Genomic DNA, 22,058 nt, shown 5'->3' with positions numbered 1-22,058 from the left:
GTAAATCTTGAAAGATTTTATTATTATGTAATGTATATAGGCCAAATAATACTCCAGCTTCTCGTCTCTTCATTCCGAATAAAATAGCCCATAGGGTTTATTTTCAGTTGGCAATTTTCCTTGCATCTCCCGTAGACTATCATCTTATCATATATTTTGTGCCTTGTGTGAATCGTATCAGTATTCCCCCAGCAGGTCCAAGAAGGGTTTTGTATTATCCCAATTGTGGCATTTTGGAGTGGTGCTACAGTTTTGTTGACAAGGTTAGAATTAGTATCATCATCATCATGGCAAGTAACCTGAAACCTTTCAGAGTCTAGTAAATTTGTTATAACCGGCTTGTGGGCTGTGCCAGATTGTAGTTCTGCAATCAGCTGGAGCATCAGAATTGTTGCAATGGCTAATCTCAAGTTCATCATGACTGCAATTAATTGTCCATCAACAAGCCACTTTGCTTTGTTTTACAGCACTTTCATGGATAATGCAAGTTACTTTTCCTTTGGGTATAGCAAATATAACTTACGCATGGGAGTTTCATGAAAGTGCAATCACCTTTTGATGCGTTATCTATCAAGTTGTTTAATAATAGTAATGAAAGTAATAACATATATATATATATATATATGGTGATGGTATAGGTACCGATAATAATGATAGTGATTTATAACTCAATTTTCATTTTTGAAAAATGTTTTTGGGTTTAAGTAAGGAAGAAATGAAATAGGTGGATGGAATATAGCTCATGTTTTTCCAAATGATGTTGGTATTTACGAGTTCGCGTCTTCTAATATAAACCAACTTTTTTTTTGAGTAATATAAACCAACTCAATTAAATCTTTTTACTAGAAAAAAAAAAACGTAATTAAATCTTAGTTATAACCCATTGGGATTAATTTATCGTTATTTATAAGTTAAATGCGACATATTTTCATCAAATCTTACAAAATTTTCTATTTTTTTTAAATGCAAAGTAAAATAATTATTAGCGGAGTAAATAAGCATGTGAGTCCTAAACCTATCTTAAAGATATATTTAGCTTGAGTCTAATGTCTAGTAACACGAATAAAACGCATGTTCAAAAATATTTACATGTCAATCTCATATTCCATTCAATGCACTGGAGCACTTGAGGAAATCTTTTTATTCTATTTGAACAACTTGAATAGTTTGAACTATAAGACTTTTGACATATTTTTAGTATTTAATGAGAAGGAATGTCAAAAATGCTGAGTGACAAGCTCTTTCTTTTAGTATTTAATAAGGATAAATATTAAAAATCTTGTAGTTGAGTGCCATTACTTATTTTCTTTTTATAAAGGAAATTGGGTTTCAAATCCTTATCTTCAAAATAAAAGATAATTTGATTACACATTGAGGAGACAAATCATTTTTTTTCCCTGTCTAAAAAATTGATAATAATTAACAAGTAATAGTTATCACAGTGAATGGGAATCTTGGTTATTTTGTTCCCTCAAGAATTCATCCCCATCCGATGGGCTCACTCCACGTGTCAGCACGACTCATGTGAAAAGATGGGTGAGGATCTATATGCCTCACAAAGAACTGGTTAAAACAGCAAAGGATTATGATAATGTTTTGCAATATCATATCCACATTTCAGCCACACAAGCACTGCCACGTGTCATATTTGGCAATCACTAGTGCACTATTATTATCAAGAGGAATACAATATTATTCTAAAGACCAAACCACACAATTGTTGAAGGTAAAAATGGCAGCATCAGTTATGGCTTCAGTGAGTCTAAAACCATCTCCTTTCACTGTTGAGAAGTCAGCAGTGAGAGGGCTTCCCTCTCTTGCTAGGACTTCTTCACTCAAAGTTCAGGCCAGTGGCGGCAAGAAGATCAAGACTGATACGCCTTATGGTATCATATGTACCATTTGCATGATGAGTTCGATCTTTCCAACAATATGTAGCAATTTCATTACGTAATTATACTAAATATTTACACATGCATTCATGGCATACACACAAGTGTGATCTATATATATGGCTCACCAGCTAGCATGTGATTTTAGTTAGTTCTTCTAGCTGCTAGTTTCATTGAATTCTGAAAAATTAATGATAGACATGCATGGTTATGAAATATGTAAGAAAGTTGAAGATTTGTTCTGAAAAATATATAATGTTTATAGGAACTGGGGGTGGCATGAAATTGAGGAATGGCCTTGATGCATCTGGGAGGAAGCCAAAGGTTGGTATTTAATCTTTACTGCTTAATTTGTTGGCATATGTTTAAAATTTTCTTTCCTTTTTCACATGAAGTAGCTTCTGTTTTATTGGGTTCTCGCAAATGATCACATGGTTCTATAATAAGTCATGTACCATTTAAATTTGTCATTTAATTAAATATCTCTTACTAGTCCAAAAATTGATAAATTATCGATTATCCTAATAAAACTTAAACGCTCCTTAACTAGATAGAATTCAAACTCAGGACAATCTATTTTGGTACTATGTTAGATAACTGATGGTCTTAAAAGCTTAAACTATTAAAAAATTGTGAAATTAATCATTTTAGTATTATTCTAACAACAATTTAAAAAAAAAAATTCTTTTAATTTTATTTTAAATATAAACTTTTGGACCTGTATAAACTCATAAAAGTTATGCAGTTGACCTTATATCTAAGTGTATTTAGAAATCAAGATAATTTTCGTCCAAATGGATATAAACTGCATTGACTACCATTTCAGACCTATACATGGGTTTGTATGTGTGAGTGTGTGTGTAATTTGTGAACCGTGTTATCTTGGAAGAGCATATTGATCTTTAATTAACTACCTCTTTAATTATCTTACTTTTCTTGACAATACTCCTAAGTCCTAAGTCTTAACCTTCGAACTTTATTCAGGGAAAGGGAGTATATCAATTTGTAGACAAGTATGGCGCTAATGTTGATGGGTACAGGTAATATTTCAAATTCTTTAATTCTTTTGTGATGTATTTTTCTTATTAATTATGGTTCTGGCTGAAAAAGAAAAGTGATTGCACCTTACTTAAAGAGGAATTTATAGAGTTAATTATACTGAAAATCAGTGAAGTTGGATAGATAGCTCACAAATTAGACATCTTTGGGAAGGAATTCTAACAAGAAAATGTAAGGGAAAAAGGTGAGGTAGATGAATGAGATATAATACTTATAACTGGTCAATTAAGTATTAAGGTCTGTTTGTGAGATTGTTGAAATTAGTCTTCATTTGGGTAAAATGTTTCTTAGAAAAGTTTTTGTATTTAAATGGAGTAGTTTTTCATTTCATGCTAGTCCTACTTTGTCATTTGCTGTTGTGTCTTGTGTGTAGGGCTTTTACCAAGCTTTTGAGCAATAGAATTTTCTCACTCATTTATACCCAAAAAAGAAAAAGAAAAAGAAAAAAAAAAAAGAATCCATCTCATCTGCTCCACAATTGTCATGGTTTTACCATTAGTCCATAAGAACTAATTGCAAAACATGCCCTGGATGTAGGAGAACATGGGATATTGAATATTGAAACTGCACCTTATGAATTAAACCTGTTGACTAGATTAGAACTGTTTAGCATCTTACTGATTGGTTGATAAGAAAATAGAGAAAGAGAAACAAGTGCTAGCAAGTTGTCATTGAAATAACAAACTTTGATTATTCCCTTTCAAGTTAGTTTTAATCTAATTGAACTAGGAGCTCCTCCTGCAAACTTCACTATAAATTCTGCAGAGTTGCTAGATTCTCTCCCAATGATTCTTAGCAAAGGAATCAATGAGTCAGCAATATGAGAAAAATGTTTTCCTTTGCATTTTGTTGGTTTGGTTCCATCAAGAAAAGAAAGTTGGTTTACTTCACATCTTGTGCTGATAATTATGATAAATTTATCTCTAGGACATTTTTTTGGGGGGTGAATAGAAGAATTCTTCAATCTGAACATTCTTAAACAATGAAAATCTACTAATATTTAACTCAATGCAATTATATTCCTGATTTCATTCTATGATTGATATGCAGTCCTATCTACGACACCAACGATTGGGCCCCAGGTGGTGATGTCTATGTGGGAGGTAAGAAAATGTAGTACTACTAAATTTTGATTTTGAAGCTTTAATTCAGACTTTGGAAGAATAGTATTACATTGTTTCTTCTCTTTTAATTTCTTTTGAGGGTTTTCTTGTTACTTATTAGTGGGGTAAACTTAGTAGCATGAAACAAATATGAAATTGCAGGTCCTACCGGCTTGGCCATATGGGCTGTTACCCTCGCTGCCCTTCTTGCTGGGGGTGCACTCCTTGTCTACAGCACTAGCGCTTTGTCTCAGTAGAATGCATCACTATCATCTGTGCTCTACTATATATAGCCTGTTCCTAGTAATTGTCCCCAAGAACATCAAAGAAATACAAGAGCTCAACCTTATGTGTAATATTTTCCTTGGATTTGAAAATTCATGTTTGTAGCATACTTTAATGTGAATTATTATTGAACTATTCCTCTTCTTTTTGGATATCATGTTAAAGAAGTGTTGGTGCAAACACAATAATAATTGAGATAACACAAAAAGAAACTGAATAATACTTTCAAATATTATTAATTTAAAGAGAGAAATTACACAACACTATTTGGACTGAGGCGCAACACTTGCTCTCTTTAAGGAGATTCAAGCCCTTGGTTGGCTAATCTTTGTAACCAGTGCAGATCTTCTCTAACTTGTCTCCCCCAGGATACAACAGCCCAACAAATGTTGTATGGCTAGAACAGCTTCTGCACAAAGTGTTCAAGCCCAAAGCTCCACCAGAAGAACACCTTTCTTTGGCCCGAAATCTCTCAAGTATTTAGGAATATTATTGAATTTACTTTCTCACACAATACTCTTTACTTTTAACTATTTCTCTTCATTCACTCTTGATATGAAATTAGTCCATAGTATAGCCGTATATATAGTCTTCCAACGCTTCACATAACCTACATGTTATTTATTAATTTAGAAAACTTCTCTTAATTTATTTAATCTAACTTACATACAAGTAACTCTTTCTTTAACAAATTATAACTCATCTCTTTATTCATCTTCAGTTATTTTGAATTTCAACATATTTAATTTAAAATATACCAACAAGAAGGTATTCTATTCATCAACATGTGTATAATTTTTCTCACAATATGTAGGTCCTAATAGTTGTGGAATTTACATATTATGAGAGAGATGATGCATATCCTATATATAAAATAATTAATGATTATGTTAAGGCGATTAATATAATGGTCCATTAAACTAAGAACCAGGGGTGGCTCCACATTGTATCTAAGGTGGTAACAGGACCATCCTGACTTGGAAAAAAAAAATTATTATATATAAATTTTATAACTTTTTTATCCTTAAAAAAAATTTGTGACCACCTTAAATTTTTTTAGGCCCAACATGATAAACTTTGGGCATAGTTTGACAGTAAACTTGATTATAGTCTTGTAGACTAAGATTACAACTTTACTCAATATATTTTTATTAGACGTGAGTTTTGACAAATCCACTATTGGATTACACTTTTTTTCTTATATCCTCTTGTAAAATTTCAAGAAAATCAAAAATCAATAACTATATCATTAATCAAATGTATAAATTTTGAAGTTTTGTAATCTAAAATTATACATAAAAAAATAAATTTATAGAATGAATAGTAAATAACTTTTGATTGGCAAGAAATTTGACTTGTGTTTTAGGAACGTAAAAATCATGAAATTTAATGGTTAGATTTTCAAAATATGTATACATGTTAATTTGTTTAGTTAGAGTTGTAGTCCTAAGTTATAACTAAGTTTGTAATCAAACTTTCTCTTTAAACTTTAGTCCCTCTAACAATATATTAAGTTTTTACAAACAAAAAGAAAAAGCCCAAGAAAAATTTTATTTAACCAAAATTTTGAAAGAAATGTAACTGCTAGGATTGATAATGAGATAATTATTGAACATGAAAGAGAATAAGATGATGAAAATAAATTTTGATGAAAATTTATTATTTGCTTCAATTTATCACAATTCTTTTTTCTATATCAACTTGATTAGATGACTAAAAAGAGCTGTGCATGTGTATTATAAGAAATACCCTAATAGTGAACACCCAATAATTTGAGTAAAATTGGTCGCCTATGCTTATCTGGTGAAGTTCGTTTTTATGAGTGATCTACATACTGGTGACATTCATTTTAATGAGCAGCCTATAAAGTGACCATCATATAAATCCCCTCTTTTGTTTCAATCACTGGTAGTAGTTCATTGATAGAAACTTCTATGTAGAACACAATTCTGGAGCACGCATCTTACCAAAGTTTGAACCTACTTTTTGAAGTGACTTTGAATACATCAGTAAATGAAAATGGAATAATTTAATTGCTTCTTACCTGTTAGAATATTCAGCATACAAACCCTCCCCTTACCACAACCCCCCACCCCCCCCTCCAAAAAAAAGACCCTCTTCTTTTCTTTTTTCTTTTTTTCTTTTCTTTTTTGGTCAATAATACAACAATTAGAGATTCCAATTTCAATTTCCTCCAAAATCAGTGTTCTTTTTCATTTTGGAAGTGGATAGATAGGGAAAAATATCCACTGATCAAACCTAACTGGCTTACAGTTGATGCACATAGGGAAAAGACATTCGTTTCAGCCTTTAACCTCCATCGCTACCTCTTCCGTCATTCGGTATAGAGAGCATCAATCATTAGTAGTAGTTGCCCATTCTCATTGTATATCCTCATAAATGTCTTCCTCTTGATGTGGCAATGGCAAGTTCTTCACAAGTGGAGAGCTTACTTGTCCTGTATCTGCCATCTTGGACCGAACAATCTGCAAATGCATTTTCAATTTCATTCCCATAGACTTTGCAAGTAACAGCTTATGAAATTTTGATAAATAGGAAATTTGAAGAGAGAGCAAGTTGTCATAATTTCAAGAAAAGGGATCTATCTTTTCCTCTCAGGGAGAAGGATGCATGCTCACAAATTGATGCTAAATATCATCATTGTTACTACTAATATTGTTATTTCTAATTATTAATTTGATAATAGGTGGATAACAATTAATATTGTAGAATTATAATATACTAGTAGAGAAACGCATTTCAAGTTTAAATATTTTAGTTTGTTGAAGTTTTGGAATGCTACATTGCTACTCTTGCATTTTTTTAATTCAATTTATCCAACTTGACATGGGTACTTTGTTATAACTGCAAAAGTATATATACATATCCAATTAAAGTAAAACAAAAAAGAGAACTGTGACCATTTTTTTTATTATCTAGACACTTGTTATACAGTTAAGCATAATCAGCCTTCAGAGTCATGTAATAATTAATATGAACGATTTCTTCAATAATCATTATTTCCCAGCACTGCATGCATTGAACTAAGTGGTAACAAGGATTTCACATCATGCGCAATAATTATGCATCAAAATGAAAGATCACAAGAATTGCAGAGCTGTTTATTGATTTGAAAATGTCAGATGCTTGAGGGAAAGAATTGAGTAAATCCTATTGTCAAAGTAAATTAGTTGGGAAGAGGGGCTTCATTCAGTGAATTGGGTAAATCAAATCATGTTTAGGCAGAATGGTAAACCCCAGACAAATGAAACAGGTCTATAACCAAAGCAACTGGACATTAAAACGGAAATTGATTAATGTACAGGGAAAGAATAATGCAGCAGATTTAATAAGATTCAGCCAAGTGTAAAGGGCATAAGCATCCAAACCTTTTCTATTTCATCTTGAAGATTGGGGTTGTCTTTCAAGTACTGTAATGCTCGGTCTCTTCCCTGCCCCAACCTTTTTCCAAACGCAAACAACACAAGACAACAATAAACCACGTTAATTATATTTTCTTAGACAAAGCACAAAATTCACTTGTATGAAAGGAAAATAATATTATACGTAATCAAAAGAATTTGAGAAGTTCTTATAAACTTATGATTGTTCATCTAGAACTGGAGGGAAAGTATAGTGGGAAAATTAAAGGTTGAAGTCCAATCACATGCAGATTCGCGAAAGTCCTCCTGTTTCTTACCCCTAAGAACTCAAGGGATGGTGCACAAAAACGGTGATAGGAGATTGTAGTTCTTAGAGAGCTATCTCAAAGCTAGAGTACATACTTGGCCATAAAAAAGGGTTATTTCAACACATCCTACTATGTTTAACAAGTAAATGATTGAAATGGTAATTTATTAATACTAAACTAACAACTAACATGGATCTAATGACCCATCAGTCTGGTTTATATTACCACTCAAATGGTGCTTACTTCTTTAGCTGATAACAAACCACTTGGCCTAGTAAATCAAAATCTTCACAAACAGACAGCCAGCAATTCTGGAGACATTTGTAACTCATAACACCTAAGTAAGAACATAAAACAGTTGTTGGTCTTCCTGTTCACAGAACAAGCATTAAATCTGGTATAGCCTCCCATAAGCTGAGGGGTTGTGCCTCCAATAAGCTTTTATGTTTTAATTAGAAATGCATGATACTTAACAAAAGAAAAATAGTATAACAAAAAGCCTTAGTACCAACACTTTCGGGTTGGCTATGGATCCTCACAAATTAATCAGGATAAGCCACATATACACTAATCAGGGTGAGCCACATATATCATTTTCCGCCACAATCTAAAGACATGTTCTTTGTCATCTCCTTAATTGACACGTATTTTATTACTGCTATTACTAATGTTGTCGTAGGCCATACTCTACCTTTTCTCATTCCCTCAACTTGAATTAATTCACTTTTCCTCACTAGTCCATCAATCGTTTTTCTCTGCACATGTCCAAACCATCTCAAGTGACTCTCTTTCATCTTATCATCAATAGGAGACACCCCTATCTTTAAGTGATTTTCCTCATTATGAATCCTTTTTGTCCTCATATTTCCATTTATCTATCTTAGCATTCTCATTTCAACTAAACTCATTTTATGAACATAAAGCTTCTTAATGGCCCAGTATTAAGTACCAAAGAGTATAGTTGATCTTATATCAGTCTTGTAAAAAATTTCATTTAACTTAATAGGTATTGTATGATCACAAAATACTCCTAATGTGTTTCTCCACTTATCCACCTTGCTCTTATCCTATGATTCACCCTCTTCAATCTCCCTAATCTTATAGCAACCAATGATAACAATGGTCAATAAAATGAAGGGTACAGAAACCAATAATGGCAATACAAGGAGGAGATGTTTAATCAACATATAGAGGTCTATGAACAGGGAAAATATCAGATACAGTGTCCTTGCCCCCTCATTTTCACAAGGGATGGAGGATAAGTTCATGGGTTTATTTATTTATTTATTTTTTTAATTTCATTGAAATAGTACTTCACCCCTAATCAAGGATTACGGCTAAAATGATTTGCAGATTCACAATGGATTTAAAGAACTATGGTTTAATTCAGCAAAATTTAGGTTATGATTGCCCTGTTATAAACTAGCCCTGTCATCACTTTGTAAAGAAAAAATCTTGCTATTATTCTTGAGTTTTTGACTGTAAGAAAAAAAAAAAAAAAAAAACCTTTGAAACTTTTCGAAACAGAGATATGAAAGCCTTGAGAGACAAGCAAATCATTGTGTTATTTAATCATACATAAAGCTCCTTGATATTCAATATTAACAAGATTACGCAGATTATTTGCTTAGGAAGGAAAAAAAAAAAGTAATCAGATGCAGGAGTATGAAGTAATAACACTAGGAACTGCAAATATAAGTCCAAAGACAAACCTGTGGTCCTCATAGCTATACCAAGAGCCCTTCTTTACCACAACATCCATCATCTCAGCACAGTCCAAAATGCAACCCTGCAAAACTAAGGGATGTCAAGAGGAGTGTGACTTGCACCATTTGGGGGGAACAAAGCTTTCATGTTTCATGTTGCATTACTAACCAAATTGCTCACTCCCTCTCCAAAGATAATTTCAAACTCAGCCTGCTTGTATGGCCTTGACACCTAGAAAAATGAGTTGAAATGAGGATCTCTCTACACATGGGAAAGCATCAATCAAACGCACAAAATGGTGGTAGATCTAATAATCAAATGATAGGTACAAATTTTGGCAACAATTGTGAAGTAACAATTGAAACAGAACAGTTGATACACCTTAAATACATAGTCAAGCCTCATAACAAAAATTACTCATCAAATTAAAAAGTGAAAGCGGTTTAGATAATATCTTTAAAAGGATGTTTACAACTTCAAGGCAGCAGTGGCTTCACTTGGCAAACCCTAGCTACAGCAAGAGATTCTAATGCAATCAATTGAAAATTATATAAATATTGGGATACTGTAATTGAATGTCACATCCAGTTCTTCCATTCATAGGTCCTTTCAGTCAGACTGGTGTCAAGTGTCAACATAAAGAACAATATTAAAAGTGGTAAAACAATTCATTTTCTTTACATTAACAGCAACAATCCGTTCATATATGTCAAGTGAACATCTTAGAAACATTATATAAGTTTTTAGGCATAATAAAAATGAAAACTTCGTTTCAGTGCATTAAACAATCCTTGCACAATCTTGATGCCAATGTAATTTACCTTGCTCTTTTGCACTCTTACACGTACCCGAAGCCCAATTTCTTCATCTCCTTTAACCTAAAGTAGAAAAAGACAGATGCATGATGAGGTTTTCACAGAGATAAAACAAAAATTAACAAAGTGATCTCTATCTACGTAGTAATCATCCAAGCAGCTGCTGTGCTTACAGATTTTATCTTCCCAGTAGATCGTATCTCAAGCCGAACAGAGGCAAAGAACTTTAATGCAATTCCTCCACTCGTCACTTCTGGATTTCCATAATACACACCAATCTTACAAAACCCACAAGAATGCAAACATTAGTTACAGAAAGATAGAGAATTTCAGTTTCAATCCAAGAATATTGTAACAGAAATGGAAGGTACAATGAAAAATAATATATAAGCAAGAGCTAGACTCAATTCTGTCTGTTGGCGATAGGCTCCACCAGGGAAATTAACTACAATCATCCCTCATGTGCAGTCTTTAGAAATTTAAAAAATATATATATATATATATATTTTTGATAAGTAATAAGATATATTGATATCAAAAAGGAAACACCTAGTACACAGGGAGTGAACAAGGAGACAACAAATCAAAAACAAAAATTGCAAGAATCTAGGAAAACAAAAAAAGAAGGGAAATATTTGTTTTGCAAAGCAAACAACCAATCCAACAAAGTTCTAAAAAAGAAAAGCTTGAGGTCCACAATAGATCTCTCAATATCTTCAAAACAACGACTATTTCTCTTCCTCCAAAGACACCACATTAAGCCATGAGGAACGATGGACCATATACAACCATTTCGTTGACGACCAAAGCTGCCTTGCCAACACCCTAACAGCCCCAAAACAGTATGAGGCATAACCCAAGATACTCCAAATAAACCCAAAACCATAGACCATAGATCCATAGCAACGGGACAATGAAGGAAGAGATGGTCTACCGATTCACCATTACTCTTGCACATGTAGCACCAATTCAAAATCCACACCTTCCTTTTTCGCAAATTATCAATCGTCAAGCATTTCCCTAAGGCAGCAGACCATACAAAGAAAGCTACTCTAAAGGGAATCTTCTGCTTCCAAATACTTCTCCAAGAGAAACCGAAGATAGTAGGACCAGCTAAAATTCTATAATAATCTTTCACCAAGAACCCCCTAGCTTTGCTAGGAATCCAACACATCTTGTCCTCACCAAACCCCCTTATAGAAGAACCATAAATGGTTTCCATGAAGCTTGACAAAGCCTCTAATTCTCGAACATGCACACCCCTAAAGAAACTCACATCCCAGAAAAGGACACCATTGGGGGATTTCATGAGCTTAGCCACACTAGCCTCCTTATTCCTGCAAAATCTGAACAGGTCAGGGTAGCTAACTGCAAGAGGTGTCTCTCCACACCAATGGTCTTGCCAAAACTTCACCCTAGACCCATCACCAATATCATACAGAATATGGCGAGAGAAAGAAGGCCAACCGTGACTGATACTCTTCCACAAACCAACACTGTAAGGACCCTTAACAGATCTGGTACACCATCCCCCCATAGACATCCATATTTCAATTCTATCACTTGTTTCCAAAGGGCATCCTTCTCAATCCCAAATCTCCATAACCACTTCCCAAGTAGAGCTATATTGAAAAGTCTTTATCTTCCTTATCCCTAATCCACCCGAAGAAATAGGAGTGCATACAGTAGCCCATTTAACCAAATGCATTTTAGAATATAGAAGCTATATATAAGAAATATAATAATAATAATAATAATAATAATAATAATAATAATAAAAGACCCTAATTAATCAAAAGTACCTTATATCTTATTTGATTCAAAAAAATGAGAGTACAACCAGCTTTTGAGGCATTTCCTGACATTTTACGCAAAGCCTGGCTCATAAGGCGTGCTTGCAAACCCATTTGCTGCATCCCAATCTCACCCTATGATACAGTGAAGCATACAAGTCAGACATGGGCAACCTTGTCAATTCAAAATCTAAAAGAGCTTGGGGCCAAGACTAAGCTATAAATGAGAGAGAGAGAGAGACAGAGACAGATGATAACTTACTTCAATCTCTGCCCGTGGAGTGAGAGCTGAGACAGAATCAACACAGATAAGATCTATGGCACCAGATCTGCACATACGATCTGCGACTGAGATGACATGACAAACTCAAAAAATCAATATATATCAAGCGTAAAGATAATGAATTTCATAAGCACCAGTCCATATTGAATATGGTCAGCACATCACATGAATTCTTACACAACATAGACCAAGAGAAAATATATTACTCTCAAGTGCCATCTCCCCATGATCAGGTTGGCAAACAATCAAATTTTCTACATCCACTCCCAATGCTTTAGAATATGCTGGATCAAAGGCATGCTCTGCATCAACAAGCATTGCATTCCCTCCCAGCTTCTGCATATTTTCATTGAAAAGCTACATGTTGGTCTCATTACAAACAACATTCTAAGTGAAGCTCTAGTTATTGACACAAATAAAGATTAAGAAGTGAAGTCCAGAAAGAAGTAATACCTGCACTTCTGCAATTGCATGGAGTGCCAAGGTGGTTTTTCCACTACTTTCTGGCCCAAATATCTGGAAAGAAATATGGCAGATTATATCAGACCTTTCTGGAGCATAAGTTATCCTATCTGATCAGCAAAATGCTAGAGCAGTTCTTTAGAGCAAGAAAGCACATCAAAGACCCACTACAAATTATGATAGGAGTACGGCAGAATTAAGTAGCATGCTCAATTTTCTTTTTATTGCATATGGTGACCAGATTTTAGGTGCATATAATACTAATAGTATCGCATACTCTGCAGATGCTCAATTTGTTCAGGACTTCATTGATTCAAGTTGAGCAGTCTATTTGCACGATGGCATAAAGGCATAGTCCTAAACATAAAGGCATATAACAGAATTTTGAAAGTGAACATGTATTGACTAGTCTTATGTATTGTGACAAAATTTATATATAACTAATTTTATGAATCTACTCCATAAGGCACACTCATCTTTATTGCGCACAAGTCAATGTTTTAAGATGTGTATTCCATATACTTGTGCCCAAAATTTGAATAAACATGTGCTTATCCTTTTCACCCGCATGCTTCACTCTCAAACTTATGATTTTTTCAGTAATATTCCAACTGCCCAACACATTGCCAATGGTAGGCATTAACAAGTTTTAAATTTCCAGTACCAGTCACTGTGATTCCTCATGAATAAGGAAAAAATGGTATGGGGTTTCACATTGAGAGGTTTCAGAGAAGGCAGGGTGGAAAAGGCAGTTTTTGTCAAAGCTTGAAAGGGGAAAAATACCCTAAACCCAAAGCATTTTTTTTTTAAAATAATAAAAATGTAAAAAATATATATATAAAAAAAAAAGGAAAATTAAAGGGGAAACCGGGAGACACACAAAGAGAAACCCCCACACCCCCCGCGAAGACTTACAAAGAGTTAATACCTCTACAATTCTCCCTCTGGGAAGGCCACCACCTAAGGCAAAGTCTAATGTCAAACAGCCACTGGGAAAGGTTTCACTGCAATGCACAAAATGTTACAAAATCATGCTCAATGATGCTGCTTCCAGAAGCTAAAACATTGTTCAAAGAGAAAATTTTTGGAGGGGGGGGGGGGGGTTAAATAGGGGCGATAAAGTGCATTTTTTTTATTACAAAGATAAAAATACATACACCAAAGCACCACCAGCACTGCCTAATCTTGTAACACTTCCTTTTCCAAATGAGCTATTTATATCATTCATTGCTGCTTCCAGTGCTTTTTGCTGGAGGAGAAAAAAAAGCAAAAAAATTAGATCTAATCTCTAAGTGACTCAGTAATTCATGATGCCATTTAGCATCCTACAAGTAATGCAAGGCTCATGTTCAAACTTTAAAACTAAAAGTATTTGTATTAAAAACAAATAACATAAAACATAAACTGAAATAAGTACATAGATGAAAAGATTCAAAATCCTTAAAATCAGAGCATAAGATAGGCCATACTAATTATAATTTCATACTGGTGGAACTATATTACACATACTTGAGTATGCAGGTTGCATGCATGTACTTGTGCAAGTGTTGTATTCATTAGTCCTCAAGTATCTGCTAGCCAAACTCTTTATGTCATGTCATGTCAAGACAGAAACAGCAATGTGAAATTAAGGGTCCAGGTAACAGAGTAACTATCTAGAGGATTATGCAAGAGGGTCCTGATAGTGCCCTCATATCCATCTTCTATCTTCATGACAATCATACCAAGGACAATATCCCATCTAACATACAGTTTATGTCATGACTCAGTCCTCACATTGTCTGCAACAGTCAGATCAGTGTGAATGGTTCACAAACACCAATTTTTGTAAAAACCAAAATATATAATACATCCAACTTGTTAAAGATCCTAAGCAGTAACATAAAAGAATAAATCATTGTATCCACCTAATTATATAGAGTTTTACACTAATGCTAATAAATGTCTTCAAGGATGGAAGAATCATGATTTAGGCACTTACAAACAGTCCAAAACTAGAAGCAAGAAGGTAAATCATGCAAGGACTATGCCATTATAGAGAACTGCCTCTGTGATATTGTAAGATGAGACATGAAGAAGATCAATATGATATATACAAAAGTCAGTTTGTTTCTTGTGTTGCAGATTGATTCATATTGCAAATTATGAATGTGGAAATAGCATAAATTCAGTAACCGAAGGCAATTTACTCTTTAATTCAAGAAAATACTGCGCCATTATAGAAAACTGCCTTGTGTGATGAGGGACTTGCTGTCTAAGACTTAGAATGCATTCATTCAACAGATACAGATTTTAGATTATGTCTTCATTGCAGATGAGTACTTAGATGTTAGAATTGAAGGGATTCCAGGGATGTTATGTAAGCTAGATTTAGAACAATCCTATGAACATGTAAATTAGGATTTCTTATTGTACATGCTGAGGAGATGTGGTTTTGGGGAGAAATGGAGGAAGTAGATTGGTCTTTGCTAATCTAAAGATTTTCCATTGTGGTGAATCATGCATTCCTAGCAGTTTTTCAACAGCACTAGGAGAGGGGATCCTCTGCCCTAACTCCTCTTTGTTTTTGTAATGGACACTCTTACCAGGTTCGTAGCTAAGGCAATAGAAGGGATTTATTATCAGCTATATCTGTAAGCCCGAAGAGTATTGACCCATTGAATATTTCTGATTTACAATTTTTTTTTTTTAAATGCAGACTCTACTCAACTCCTGTACATAAGATTTATCCTTCTATGCTTTGACGTTGTTTCTGACCTGAAGATTAATTTGGGTAAATTAGAGATATCACTTGTGATAGAGGTGGTGAATCTAGAAGAGCTAGCACATTCTTGAATATAAGGCATCTCACCTTCCACTGAAATATTTGGGGTTGCCCTTATGTTTTGCTCAATCTAAATCAAGATCCATTTGGTATGGCATCTTAGAAAGAATGGAAAAGAAACTTACCAAGTTGTAAGAAGATTTATTTATCAAGAGGAGGGCAGGTTATGCTAATTAAGAGTACACTTTCTAGTACTCCCACTTATTTTATGTTTTTGTTCCCTTTACTAGATGGAATTGCAACTCAAATGGATAAAATTCAGAGAGATTTTTTTATAAGATGGTATAGGGGACAAATAAAAATGCCATTTAGCTAATTGAAATATTGTTTGTACTCCTATCAAAAATGGAGGTTTAGGGATTAGGAAGTTGTTGGTTGTTAACCAAGCTTTATTTGGTAAAAGGTTATGGTAGCATGCAGTGGAGAGGGATTTCCGTTGGAAAGATGTAATAGAGCAAAAGTGATGCAGTACAAGCCTTGAAAGAAATTTGTGGGAAAGAAATAAATGAACAAAAACTTAGGAGTTAGCATCAAGCAGGGGAAAAGGGATAGAAAACCTAAGATTCGGCACCTAGTGTTGCCTGAAGTCAAAACCAAGCCATTGGAGATTCCAATGAGATTTGATTCATCAAATCAAGCATAACAATACTAAACCTTGGGGGTTTTAAATAGGATTCACAAGCTATATTACTAACCTTCTAACTGAGCAAATAAAATAAATAAAGTCCCAAACCAAATAGAAAAGGAAATAATTCTTAACCAATTACATAATGCAAATAAAAATTAAATCTTAGAAATTATAATGATGTCTAATAAATATCAATTGAGCCCAACTGGGGTTTGCATAAAAATTATGGGCTCTTGGGGAGGATGGTGTTTGGATGTTGGCAGGAGTGCATATGGAGTAAGCCTATAGAAGAATATCAGAAATGGTTGGACTAATTTTACTAGATATATATCATTTTGAGGTTGGTGATGGCATGATCTTTGGTGTGGGGATGATACCTAGAAAAATAGATTCCTGGAGCTTTTTTCTTTTTGAAGAGCCAAGAATAAAGACACTACTGCAGTAGATTATACAGATTGTTTGAGGGCAGCATTTAATGGAACCCTTCATTTCGATGCATGGTATAGAATTGGGAGATAGAATCCTTCGGGGTATTTTTGGATGATTTGTATGCTGCCAAGGTAAATCATGGAAGGGAAGATAAGCTGGTTTGGTGTCTTTTGAAGAGTCGAGCCTTTTGTGTTAATACTTATAATAAAGCTTTGAGGAATGGGGCCAACAGCGCCAATGACCTTTAGGTCAAACAACATTTCCTAGGGTTTCCAATGGAGATGTCTATAGTTCGAATGCCCCTCCACCGTTTAAAACAAAGCGATATATATTTAGCATGCACATGATAACAAAAAAATTGGATGCTGTAAGCCTGTAACTATGCAGTCCAAGAATACACCTCTTCTTAAAATGAATAACAATTATCCCAAAAGCTTAAGCTATTTAGAAATGGTGAATTTAATCACTTAACCACAATTCTAACACTCCCTCTCACATGTGGGCCTAAGCTCCGCCTTAATAAGTGAGGCCTGTCACAAGGGATTTTTAACATTTTAAATGGGAGGTAGAGTGGAGATAGGGATCAAATTCAGCATCTAGTACTCTGACACCATGATAAAGGACCGATTATCCAAAAGGTTAAGCTATTAGGAAATAGTGAATTTAACCATAATTCTAACAAATACTATAAAAGTTTCCTATCCAATACTATATAACCGCCATTTGGAATAACACAATTTAAAATAAACTCAGCAAAATATTGATTCAGACAAAAAAGTTACCGAGAATACACAGAAAGATTGTTAAAGGTAGTGTCTTTTCTACTAAAATACTAAGGTTAGCAAAAACAACAAATGGGTTTTCATCCAAATACAAAAACAAGAAATGGGTTCGTGTAAAATCAACATCTTCAGTTATAAGAGAACCCAGATAAATATAAACATAGAATTGCATAAAGGGAATGAAACACAAATGCAAGAACAGCTAAAGAAGAAGAAAAGGAAAGAGGGGGTGAAGTATACCCTGTCGAGAAAGCGGGGGTCAAAGTCATTAGAGAGAGCCCCATTTACTTTGCCATCAAACTCACTACGAATTTTGACATGTTTAAGCTTGGAGGCAGGGGTGAGGGTGCGTGGACGCCATGGTTTTGAGTTCCAAGGAAGGAATAGAGTTGATGATGATGGCCAAGTGAGAGTGTTGGGTTTTAGATTTTGAGGGAAAACCAAATCCATAATCTTTACTAAACTAAAAAATGTAAAACCTGTCTATTGTTGGCTATGATTTCAACTTATAAATGTTCTACATTTGTCTTTTTTTGGACAGGGAGGGGTTTGTGTTTTTTCATTTTTCTNATGGTTTTGAGTTCCAAGGAAGGAATATAGTTGATGATGATGGCCAAGTGAGAGTGTTGGGTTTTAGATTTTGAGGGAAAACCAAATCCATAATCTTTACTAAACTAAAAAATGTAAAACCTGTCTATTGTTGGCTATGATTTCAACTTATAAATGTTCTACATTTGTCTTTTTTTGGACAGGGAGGGGTTTGTGTTTTTTCATTTTTTCCTAAACCCAACCCCTCCTCAACCTACCAATTTTTTTGGCTTTTAAAATTTATTTATTTATTTATTTTTACTCTCTGACATTATTATGTTCTAATTCTATACTTCTACAGTTCTACTGTGTCTCTTTGGGATTTTTTTTTTTTCCCACTTGGGCTTTAAACATGTCACCCAGAAGGCCATGTTGTGTAAAAATGTTGGGCCGAAATTAATCCTATCCATCCTGAGATTTAAAAAAAAAATAATAATTATATATATAGTGGAAAATATGTTTTGTTGTTCAATTAAGATCCTGGAAATGAGTTAAAAAATTTGTCATTTGACTGCATGAAAAATCATTAATATTTTTTATAATTACAAATAATTATACGCACAGATAAAAACCTAAAAAGTGTGAGTTTTTAGTGAAGTTTTTCTTTATGAATCCTAAAAAGGTTTTTTTTTTTTTTTAAGTGAGTTTTTTTGTAAATAATTTAAAAATAAATAAATAAAATTGAGTTTTCAAGAAAGAGTTTCTTTCAAAATAAAAATTTTCCAAAAATATCTTTTGAGTTTTCTTAGAAATAAATTTTTTTCAAAGGTTGGCCTATTCTAGTAGCTCATTTTTGTTTGATATTTTGAGTCTTTCCTTTGTTGTGTCTTAGGCTTAAGGCCAATTTGTGTCTTGTCTTGCCTTGGGCCTTAGTATCGAGTAATCCAGTCATATATTTGATCTCGCCCAAATATGTTTGCAAGTGTGATAATTGTCTCTTCAACATAACTGAATCTCTTTTTGGAAGACGATAGTCTCCCATCTTTTGTTTCGTTCTCGAGTCCCTGAACTTATGAGGTATCGTTTCTATAGTATACCAATTCGTTAACATACCGCCTAGCCATTTTTTATTAACATAATGACAACGGGCCCTTATTGCAGCCCCCTTTTTGTCGCCACACGACCTATCCTTGTTTTGACCAATTTTGATCTTCGATCAACTCTTGATTGATCAAGGGCGTTTTGGTCATTTTGACTTGAAATGGCACTTTGAGCGTTTTGATGCCTAAACGAGTTGAACCACAATGTTCTAGATGTTCCAAATGTCCCCTGGTCAAAAAGTAATTTTTTGGGAATTTTCGGGTTCTAGCACTCAAATGAGTCAAATTAAGGGCAGACAAAATACAATGTCAACAAATGGGATAAAGAAAAAGAACTTTGTGATCATGAATTGAATGCCAAAACACACAAATATGAATAAAATTCAATACAAATGTGTCAAAAAGAGAAACAAATGTGATGTGATAATTAAATCAATAATAACAAAAAACACCAATGGTGAAATAACAAATGGTTGAAACCAAAAAAAAAAAAAAAAAAAAATCCAATCATGTGAATATTAACTCCAAATACACACACACAAACACATGTGAGTAAATATTTACATATAGTTATCATGTGAATATTAACTCCAAAAAAATATATACAATCAAGACATGTGAGATATATACATAAGTAACATGTGAGAAAACATACAAGTATACTTTACAATAGCATGTGAGTATTTATTTATTATATAACTAGCATGTGAGTACTAAATACTATACACAAACAAGTCTCAACATTAAAAAAAAGGGGGGGGGGGGGGTTGGAAGAGTAGCACCTTGTTGTCATCCACAATTTTCTCATTTTAATCATGCAAAAAGATGACCAAAAAAAAAAAAAAAAACTCATTAGTACCAAAAAAATGTTATGGACAATGTAAGCTTAAATGGTGTTCAAAGACTCAAGAGAATGAACCTTGAACACAAATCCTTAAACTACTACTTTTCTAAGAAAAGACTAGAAAATAAAAAGTTACAACATTAACTTTTATTATTTTAGAAAAACACACATTTTTTTAGAAGAATTGTTTTTTTTGAAAAAGTTGTGGGAAAAGCATGTATCTTTTTTGAAGAAAGCATTTTTTGAAAACATACTTTTGTAAATAGAGAAAAACTTTTGAAAACATTTTATTTTTGAAAACATTTATTTTATTTTTTAGGTTTCAGGTTTCCCCTCTTTGAAAAACAGAATTTTTTTTTTTTAATATTTTGAAAAAGTTTTTAGAAAACAGATTTTTTTTTTTTTTAGAAAACAGTTTTTGAAGAAGTAGATTTGTTTTCTATAAAACGAAAAAGACAGTTTTATAATTTTTTGAAAAAAAAAAAACAGTTTTGTAAAACAGATTTTTTAACAAATGTTTCGGGTTCTTCCCCCCCCCCCCCAAAAAATTTTTTTTTTTTTTTAAAATATTTTGAAAACCCTTTCTTTTAAGGATATTAAAAAGCATTTAAAAAAAGGGTTTTGTTTTGAAAATCTTTAAGAAGAAAAAAGGAAAAAAACATTTTAAAAAACCTTTTTTTTCTTGGAAAAAGACTTCATTTTGAAAGAAAGAGGTGGGAAAAGATCTTTGAAGAAAAGCATTTTCTTAGAATAGTATGTAGGGGAAATGTTTACCCAATAGCATATTTATTTTATGGTAATTTTAATAATGAGAAATGTAAAAGAACGATAATAATAAAGTGCAGAAAATAAATTGCAAGGAAAATAAAATGCAGAAATTTAAATGACATAAAAGTAAAGTGCAGAAAATTAAATGACAAGAAAGTAAAGTGCTGAAATATTGTAAAGGTTGATTAAAAAGGGTTTATTTTTTTATTTTTTTCTCTCTTAAATAGATTTTAATCTCTTTCAAGCCTTATGGATTCTTCATCATAAAGAAATGGGAGTTCTAAGTCATCACTATATTTATTAGACATACCCATATTATGCTCTAATGGAAGTTTAAAAACCATTTAAGAGAGATGGTAGAAAATCATTTTTATTATTTAGGTGTCTAGATATAGTATATATATATATATATATAGGTATATATATGTGTGTACAATAAAATAAAGGGGGGGAGAGGGACATGCAAGAAATTAAATGGGATGACATAAAATAAAAGGGGGATGGAGATTGCTTGAAAGTATATGGGATGGCGTAAAATAAAAGGGGATAGGGATTTGCTTGAAAGTAAATGGGTTGAAAGCAAATGGGATGACATAAAATAAAAGAGGATGGATATTTGAAAGTAAATGGGATGACATAAAATAAAAGCATTAATAATAAAATCCCTAGATGCTTAGGTGGGATGGGATTTCTTCCCACTAAGGGTACTTCCTGTACATAGCCTAGGAGATAATCCAATACCCATCTAGGGAAACAAGCACAACAATATAAACCAACAACAATAATATGGACATTGAAATAAAGAGATAGATATATACACAATTTATACAAGAGCATAGAAAATAAAGCAAAAATGAACAACGAGTAAGATAAAAGAAAGATTTTATATATGTGGAGAATGATGATAACAAGGTAATAAAAAGGGTGGGATGGGTGTAGTTATTAAGAATCTAACTCATCCCTATAACCTTACCCACAAAAATTACAACAAAAATGGATGGAGCTTTTTTGTGTGGTTTCAGAGAGAGAGAGAGAGAGAGAGAGAGAGAGAGAGAGAGAGAGAGA

At 33.2% G+C, this 22,058-nt stretch overlaps 2 protein-coding genes across 2 annotated transcripts; one reads left to right on the top strand and one right to left on the bottom strand.

Annotated features, from left to right (window-relative positions):
• The first annotated feature begins 1,689 nt into the window (after positions 1-1,689).
• LOC112027278 (photosystem II 10 kDa polypeptide, chloroplastic) lies at positions 1,690-4,474 on the top strand. The gene is made up of 5 exons (XM_024059955.2): positions 1,690-1,886; positions 2,158-2,216; positions 2,877-2,932; positions 4,002-4,054; positions 4,217-4,474. The coding sequence occupies exons 1-5, from the start codon at positions 1,733-1,735 to the stop codon at positions 4,309-4,311; spliced, it is 417 nt and encodes a 138-aa protein (XP_023915723.2). The 5' UTR covers positions 1,690-1,732; the 3' UTR covers positions 4,312-4,474.
• A 1,734-nt stretch (positions 4,475-6,208) lies between these two features.
• Positions 6,209-18,315, bottom strand: LOC112027455 (DNA repair protein recA homolog 1, chloroplastic). The gene is made up of 13 exons (XM_024060125.2): positions 17,994-18,315; positions 14,248-14,339; positions 14,019-14,094; positions 13,082-13,144; positions 12,835-12,964; positions 12,608-12,693; positions 12,355-12,480; positions 10,726-10,830; positions 10,559-10,615; positions 9,906-9,968; positions 9,743-9,819; positions 7,729-7,801; positions 6,209-6,825 (listed from the first exon to the last, which is right to left on the bottom strand). The coding sequence occupies exons 1-13, from the start codon at positions 18,201-18,203 to the stop codon at positions 6,721-6,723; spliced, it is 1,263 nt and encodes a 420-aa protein (XP_023915893.1). The 5' UTR covers positions 18,204-18,315; the 3' UTR covers positions 6,209-6,720.
• Between the last annotated feature and the right edge of the window lie 3,743 nt (positions 18,316-22,058).

The sequence above is a fragment of the Quercus suber genome, unplaced genomic scaffold, assembly GCF_002906115.3.
Source record: "Quercus suber isolate HL8 unplaced genomic scaffold, Cork oak 2.0 scaffold_122, whole genome shotgun sequence".
Classification (NCBI taxonomy): Eukaryota; Viridiplantae; Streptophyta; class Magnoliopsida; order Fagales; family Fagaceae; genus Quercus; species Quercus suber.
Note: the sequence above shows the minus strand (reverse complement) of the source record. Positions and strands in the feature narration are given on the sequence as shown.